Consider the following 8,414-nt stretch of genomic DNA (forward strand, 5'->3'; position numbering starts at 1 on the left):
CTGATTGAAATCGGCAACTGACTGGTACGTATGACGGGTTTTGCAGCGTCTCCCGGGATGACGTGATCCCCTTTTGGCAAACCTCTGACAAGCAAAGCCAAATTCACTTAACAACCGTGTAACTAACTTAACAGAAATTCACAGAAATTTAAGTCGCGATCGTAAGCCGAGGACTACGTGTCCTAATTAAGCCAAGGAACAATTACAGGAACGGGAAAGTCTTTTGAGTCCATTTACCGTGCCAAGATTTAAAAGCCTTGTTCAAGGAAGATCGGGAATCCCCTGTTTTAAATCTGTTTTGTTTATTTCTTGATTGATTAGATTTTAATCCGGTCTTTAATACCCCACCATTAACCCAAAGGCAAACCATACATAATATTCACCCTCCCTCCCATTTCTCCCACAGCAGCCCCCCATGTGGGGATTGAGGTTAAAAAGTAAATATTAAGCAGAAACAAGTTCCCAACGGAAAAAAAAAGGATTGGAGAGTAGAAGAAATTTGCCCGAAAATTTGTTATTTTTTTTAAATCAGCAATTATCCTATACAGTAGTGCAGTGTTTCTCGACTTCGGCCCCTTGAGGATAGGTGGACTTCAACTGCCAGAATTCCCCAGCCACCTAGCAGACAAATTTTGAGTTTATTTAGATATCATATTTAGAAACGGCTCCTCTCTGTCCCGGAGGAAAAAAAAAACTACGTTAGATTTGTTAGAAGGCGTTGCAAAGCATTCCAGGGACGGCTGTTTTTTTTCCAGAGTAAGTTGTGTGTCCGTGATCCACATATACACACTTCTGCAATTCCTTCTCCTTTCCACCCAAGGCTTTCTCTCCCTGTTTCTCACCGAAAAGGTGGGTTATATTTTTGCAATACCGACAGTCCTCGACTCATTTAGTTGACTGTTCAAAGTTGCAAAAGCACCAAAAAAGATTATGGCCGTTTTTCACACTGATGACCGTTGTCCCACGAACAAAAATCAGTTTTGCTTGACAACTGGCTCAAATTTATGACGGTCATCCCCTTTTGCGACCATTTAGCAACAGGGGCAAGAAAGAGTCGTACAAATGTCACTCTTAGCAATTGAAATGTTGGGCTCCGTTGTTGTAAATCGAGGACTACCTGTATTCAGATGGGCTTTCCTTTTGGAATCGTGGCGTCGGAAGGCTGGAAGGGACCTCTGAAGGTCTTCTAGTCCAACCTCCTGCATGCTCGCCAGAGACCCGGAAAAATTGTGGCACTTATTGTCTTTTTTTTTTTTTTGTAGTGTTCTTTTTCTGGGAAGATCAGTCTTGCCCTTCCTTGGGAAGAGAGCTTGGCTCACTCTTTAGATCTGCCTGTGTTTCAGCTTAGCCCAGCTTCTCTAGCTGAATCTGGAGCAGGATCCTTTCGGAAAGATCCCAACGGAGAAGGTCCAAGTGATCCATTACAAATCAGTTTCCTCGGAGTCTTTTCCCACCGTAATCGCACAAGGAGTGGCCGGCCACAGTAGCGTTGTAAACCTTGTTCGCCTCTCAAAGGTTTGCGTAACTTGGCTGTCCAAGATTTGGGCTGGTTTCCTGTACGGGGTTTACCATGCTTTCCTTCTCTGGCACGGTGTAAGGTAGTTCCTCTGCCTAAAACCAAGAGAATTTTTTTTTAAAAAAAAAATCAGTACATGATTCAGAATTTACACTCATTTATCAATGAGAATTAGATGGGGCACAATCTTCCCCAAGGTCTTTGGATCAGGGGACACAAAGAATCATGGAATTCTGGAGTTGGGGGGTGTCCCTGAAGGTCATCTAGTCCAACCCCCATTGTGCAGGAAAACTTAATTAAAACTGTCCCCATAAGGTGGCCCTCCAGCTTCTTAAAAGCCCCCAGAGATGGAAAACCCACAGAATAATAATAATAATAATAATAATAATAATAATAATAATAATAATAATAATAGTAGTAGTAGTAGTAGTAGTAGTAGTAGTAGTAGTAGTAGTAGTAGTGATGATGATGATGATGATGATGAAGAAGAAGAAGAAGTTGGAAGGGTCCTTGGAGGTCATCTAGTCCAACCCCCTTCTCAGGCAGGAAACCCTATATACCCTTTCAGATAAATGGCTTCCGTAAAATGGATTGTACCATTATTATACGGATCGTACCATCAGATGGGAGCAAAGGTTTCACAGCTGAATATTTTTTTTTACAATTTCCCCTGAAAGGATGAATAATAATAATAATAATAATAATAATAATAATAATAATAATAGTAAAGTTGGAAGGGACCTTGGAGGTCATCTAGTCCAACCCCCTGCTCAGGCAGGAAACCCTGTACCATTTCAGACAAATGGCTGTCCAGTCTCTTCTTAAAAACTTCCAGTGTTGGCGCATTCACCGCTTCTGGAGGCAGGTGGTTCCAGTGGTTAATTGTTCTCACTGTCAGGAAGTTTCTCTTTAGTTCTTTTGTGTTGCTTCCCCTCCCGTGGCTGCCATTTTGTGACAGCTCCCACGGCTTTGAGGACGGGAGAATTCGCAGGAAAGGAGACCTCAGGTTTTGTGCGTGAGAATGCTCGATTTTTTTTTCTAATTAATTGTACAGTCTCATTCTCGGAGCGTGGGAACGACGAGAAATTAAAGCGGGACCCGCAAGTTATCAAATCCAAAGGACATTGCAAGACTGAGCAGGGGGTTGGACTAGATGACCTCCAAGGTCCCTTCCAACTTTATTATCATTACTTTTTGTTAAAACAAACAAACAAACAAACAAAAAACAACTCCTGCTTACCTTTCCTTTGCCGATTGCTGCAAACCAAAAAAAAAAAGACATTTTCTTAGAAATATGCATTCTGTTTTACTAAACATTAAAAGGATAAATTAGCAAAACCCCTCCCACTCCCACTTCTCCCCAAACAGTGAAACTTTTTATGCTTAGATGGGGGAAAATACAGAATTTATGGCACGCTGGCTGAGGAATTCTGGGAGTTGAAGTCCACCAGTCATCAAAGGGCCAAGTTTGAAGACCCTTGTCTTAGATGCTAAACTAACCTTGGCATTTTCAGCCAAGGATAGAATAGAAGAGCAGAGTGGGGAAGGGACCTTGGAGGTCTTCTAGTCCAACCCCCTGCTCAGGGTGATGCTGACCTGATCATCTTTATAGTTTTACTCTGGAAGCAAAGCTAATTCATCCCCCAGCCTCTTTATTCCCCCACTTTGTGGCTTGCTTCAAAATAGAAGTTAAAAAAAAAAAGATCAACTGTTTATAGCTATTGTAATTGGCACTGATATCATTATAACTGCTGTGTTCTCACACACACACACACCCCTACCTTTCATCAGGCACTTTTTATTTTTCCACAGCGCAAAGGTTAAAACCAGGACCAGGATCACCACACTGATGACTACAGGCAAAATTATTTCAAGGTATTTTGGTTGGGGCTCACACACCACATCGGAAGTGGCATTGCCTGCGTGTTTTTCGATTAAGCCTTTGTCGCTGCAGCTGAGGAAAGACAAAAAGAAACACTGAAGGAAAGAGGAAGGAGGGGAGGGGAAGGTGGGAGGAAGGAAAGAAAGAAGGAAGGAAGGGAAGTAGGAAAGAAAAAGAAACATTGACAGAAAAAGGAAGGAGGGAAGGGAGGGAGGGAAATAGGAAAGGAAAAAAAACATTGAAGGAAAGAGGAAGGAGGGGAGGGTGGGAGGAAGGAAAGAAGGAAGGAAGGGAAATAGGAAAGAAAAAGAAACATTGAAGGAAAGAAAGGGAAAGAGAAGGAAGGAAAGAAAATAGGAAAGAAAAAGAAACATTGGAGGAAAGAAAGGGAAAGGGAAGGAAAGAAGGAAGGAAGGAAAGAAGGAAGGAAGGGAAATAGGAAAGAAAAAGAAATATTGAAGGAAAGGGAAAAGGAAGGAAGGAAGGAAGGAAGGAAGGATGGATGGATGGATGAGGGAGAAAAGAAAAAAGAATTGAAAATGCTCATAAGTATTCATTCACCAGAGAGAGATAGTTCATTGTAGACAAACTGGTGAGGACAACAGCTAAAATTTGTGCAGAATGCTGGATTAAAAACCAGGAGAAGCAGAAATTATTAGAAAAAAGGGGAAAAAAAAGAGAAGGATTTTTTAAAGGACGTGGTTTCAAAGAAGCCACATCGGGGTAAAGCAGCTGAAAGGTCCTTACTTGGTCCATTTCATGCAAGAAAATGACATTTTTTTAGCTGAAAATGTCCCCAGAGGACAGGGCTCAAATAGGACATCGTAATTTTCGGTGCCTGTAAAAATAACGAAAAAAAGATTGACAGGTTCTCAATAGGCTCAGCGCATGACGGAGCAAGACAGAAGGAGCCTGTGAGTGGTTTTCCGGCATCAGGGGAACAGTTTTACATATAAGTAGTCCTTGATTTACGACAGTTCATTCAGTGGCCGTTCAAAGTTACAACGGCCCCCAAAAAACCTGACTTAGGACCGTCGTTTCACACGTACGACGGTCGCAGCGTCCCTATGGTCACCTGATCAAAATTCACACGCTCGGCAACCGGTTCACATTTACGACGGTCGCCGTGTCCCGGGGATGTCACGTGATCCCCCTTTTTGTGGCCTTCTAACAAGCAAAGTCAATGGGTGGCTTAACAACTGCGCGACTAAATAACTGCGGCGATCCAGGTGTGACAAGAAAGGTGCGTCGTAGGGGGTCTTACCAGGTTGTGTCACCCTGAAGCCCGCAGGAACGATTGTATGCCTCATACACGCGTCGCAGGAATCTTCCCTCAGTTGGTGTATACAGAAGAAACCTGGCTGGCAGGTGCATTTTGTGTTCTTCGTGTAGTGGCACCGCTCTTTCACTTGCATGTGATTTCCTGCAAGGCAGAATGACACATGTTCTCAAATGCTGGGTCCTCTTGAGGTCCTATAGCCTGACCCCCACCAGCCTCAATCTGCTTTGGCCAGTCTAGAGAAAAGAAAGGACCAGGGGGGCAGGTGATAGCAGTCTTCCCATATTTGAGGGGCTGCCCAAAAGAAGAAGAGGGGGTCAACTTATTTTACAAAACACCAGAAGGCAAGACAAAAAAAAAATAGATGGAAACTAATCAAGGAGAGACAATTAACCTGTGGAACAGCTTCCCTCCAGAAGTTGTGGGTCCTCCATCACTGGAGGTTTTTAAGAAGAGACTGGATAGCCATTTTTCTGGAATGGTCTAGGCTAGGGTCTCCTGCCTGAGCAGGGGGTGGAATAGAAGACCTCCAAGGTCCCTCCCAGCTCTATTCAGATTGATTGATTGATTGATTGATTGATTGATTGATTGATTGATTGATTGATTGATTGATTGAAAAGGTCTAGGGTCTCCTGCCTGAGCAGGGGGTTGGACTAGAAGACCTCCAGGGTTCCTCCCAGCTCTATTCTGATTAATTGATCTATTGATTGCATTATCCTGGTGGCTAGGGTAAAAATGGGAGGAAGGTAAAAAAAAATCAGAGGGGTAACAGAAAACCCGTTTTCTAAACTTGAGCAATCCCGCCCAGAGAATCCCTCGGCTAATCTGTTTGTTAGATCGATCGGTTTGGTTCCTTTACCTGGAGGGCATGCCCAGCACTTTAAGCAGTTGGTCAATCCGTTGGGATGCTCGGTAAACCAACCAGGGTTGCAGGAAACGCAGGATGTACTCGAACCCCTGGTGCAGTGTCTTAAAACTCGGAGTCCTAGATTGAAGAGATCCAAAAGAATCACAGAATCCTAGGGCTAGAAGGGGTTCTGTTCTGATTGGTTGACTGATTGACTGATTGAAATGGTCTAGGGGTCTCCTGCCTTGAGCAGGGGGCTGGACTAGAAGACCTCCAAGGTCCCTTCCAGCTCTATTCTGATTGATTGATTGATTGATTGATTGATTGATTGATTGAAAGGGATCCTGCTTGAGCAGGGGGTTGGACTAGAAGACCTCCAAGGTCCCTTCCAGCTCTATTCTGATTGATTGATTGATTGATTGATTGATTGATTGATTGATTGACTGATTGAAATGGTCTAGGGATCCTGCTTTAGCAGGGGGCTGGACTAGAAGACCTCCAAGGTGCCCTTCCAGCTCTATTCTGATTGATTGATTGATTGATTGATTGATTGACTGATTGAAATGGTCTAGGTCTCCTGCTTGAGCAGGGGGTTGGACTAGAAGACCTCCGAGGTCCCTTCCAGCTCTGTTATTCTATGTCCTGTGTTCAATCTCAGCTCAACCTGTTTCTTCCACCCTTCAGCCCCTCTCCTTGCCATGCAGAACAGAGATTCTTCACCTACCTGCGCCACACTTGGGGCAACACTCCCCCCCAATGGGGTATTCCCACGATTCACAGGAAGAGGCATTCCGAAGGAGCAGCAGGTGAATGACGACGGCCAGGCGAAGCATCTTTCATAGAAAGGGAGGAGGAGAAGAGGAAGAGGAAGAAGAAGAGGAAGAAGAAGAGGAAGAAGAAGAAGAAGAAGAAGAAGAAGAAGAAGAAGAAGAAGAAGAAGAAGAAGAAGAAGAAGAAGAAGAAGAAGAAGAAGAAGAAGAAGAAGAAGAAGAAGAAATGTTTGTATTACAAGGTAACAATTCCACTCTTTTCTTTATTTTTTTTTAATTCTACAATATATAATTGATTCAGAACTAAGGTGTGAAGCAAAGATAAAGAAAGGTCCAGAGAAGAGATATATATATATAAAAAAAAATCCAGTCTCAAAACTCCATTTTGCAGTTCAGTTCCCGAACTGTCTGACTCTTGTTTTCCAAGCAGAGTTTACTCAGGACAAAATAAATAAAAAAAAGATTTATTTCTGGACTTTGCCCTAACATGTAATATCTCGCTTCTGTAAATATTTCCTGCTTCATTTGAGCAGCAGGATAGAAAGAATGGACAGGTAGTCAAGGACCGCATCGGAGCCCAAAGTCTCAGTTGTGACGTGAGATTTGCCTCATTTTACGACCTGTCTTGCCCCAGTTGTTGGGTTAGTAACACGGTCGTTTAAATGAATCCGGCTGTGGACTTTGCTCGTCAGAAGGTCACAAAAAGGGGATCACGTGACCCCGGGACGCTGCGACCGTCATAAATACGAGTCAGTTGCCGAGGGTCTGGATTTTGTTCACGTGCTGCAACGATCGTTAAGTGTGAAAAATAGTGAAACAACCTGCCTCCAGAAGTTGTGAATGCTCCAACACTGGAAGTTGTTAAGAAAGAGACTGGACAACTATTTGTCTGGAATGGTCTAGGCCCAGGTTTCCTGCCTGAGCAGGGGGTTGGACTAGATGACCTCCAAGGTCCCTTCCAACTCTGTCATTCTATTCTATTCTATTCTATTCTATTCTATTCTATTCTATTTTCTATTCTATTCTATTCTACTCAGCCTTCCCTTAAATAAAGGTTGGGGACATCACCCTCATGCGCCGAATTGATGCTTTCAGGATGCAGAATGGAGGAAGGATCACTGGGTGGTCTACTTTCCCTCTCCGCTGCAGTTATGTGCAGAAAAAAGCAAAGAGCTGGAACAACCTAAGGCCCTTCCCTTTGGGAGCTGCTCCTTCAAATTATTCATAATCTTATTTTCAACGGAATCGACTCAGTTTGCGTAAAGATAAACACACAGCAAGAAAAGTTTGATATTCATTCCTCCACTTTTTTAACTCTTACTTCTTATTCTTCTCGTTCTCTGTCTCTGCTAGTGCCTGGATCTAATTTTCCGAGATATTTTTTTTTCTCCCCTTAATGTTTCCTGGGGTTTTAGTAAACACGACAGCTGTTTTCCCGTTCAAAATTCCCAGCTGCGGTTCCCAAGGCAGCTGATATTTTTGGCCTACAACAGGAAATAACCGTTTGAGGTCCTAACTTTCTGTTTTTTTATCGGTTAGTAGTTCAGCTGTCGCAGCCTCAGATCCTTCTTGGGTCTGAACAGTTAGTCCTCGACTTACGGAAACGGAAAAACTCTGTGGCTAAGCGAGACGGCCATTAAGTGCCTCATTTTATGCCTATTTCTTGCCGTAGTCGTTAAGCGAATCGCTGCCCGTTGTTCAGATAACCAGACGGTCGTTAAGCGAATCTGGCTTCCCCATTGACTTTGCCGGTCAGAAGGTCACCAAAGGGGCGCTGCGACCGTCATAAATACGAGTCACTCGCCAAGCCTCCGGATTTCGATCACGCGACCACGGGGACGTAAGTGTGGGAAAAAACGGTCATAAGTCCCCCTTTTTTTCCCCCCTCCAGGGTCGAACGGCCACTAAACGAACGTCGTAATTCGAGGACTGCTCGTAATTCCGAGAAACTTTTTCGGGGAGCCCTTCCTGCATTGGACGGCGGCCGAGAGCCAAGGAAATTGAAAAAAAAAAAAAATAGAAATAAAATTGAATTATTTCTTTCCAGAGCTAAGGTGGAAGGAAACGGCAATCAACCGCAGAAGATGAAATGTCCCTGTTTGGTTTGGCAAAGGTGCAAC

General features: G+C 43.6%; 1 protein-coding gene across 1 annotated transcript in view; it reads right to left on the minus strand.

The window, feature by feature from the left end:
• Positions 1-317: 317 nt before the first annotated feature.
• Positions 318-8,414, minus strand: part of LOC107282271 (tumor necrosis factor receptor superfamily member 14) — a 12,000-nt gene continuing 3,903 nt past the window's right edge. The window contains exons 2-8 of the mRNA XM_015810047.1: positions 6,249-6,357; positions 5,537-5,662; positions 4,663-4,821; positions 4,146-4,236; positions 3,298-3,470; positions 2,757-2,773; positions 318-1,611 (exon numbers count right to left, since the gene is read on the minus strand). Coding sequence (XP_015665533.1) covers positions 1,510-1,611; positions 2,757-2,773; positions 3,298-3,470; positions 4,146-4,236; positions 4,663-4,821; positions 5,537-5,662; positions 6,249-6,357 — 777 coding nt within the window. The 3' untranslated portion in view covers positions 318-1,509. The remainder of the gene's footprint in view (positions 1,612-2,756; positions 2,774-3,297; positions 3,471-4,145; positions 4,237-4,662; positions 4,822-5,536; positions 5,663-6,248; positions 6,358-8,414) is intronic.

Source organism: Protobothrops mucrosquamatus, unplaced genomic scaffold (assembly GCF_001527695.2).
Source record: "Protobothrops mucrosquamatus isolate PMUCROS unplaced genomic scaffold, P.Mucros_1.0 scaffold_33, whole genome shotgun sequence".
NCBI lineage: Eukaryota > Metazoa > Chordata > Lepidosauria > Squamata > Viperidae > Protobothrops > Protobothrops mucrosquamatus.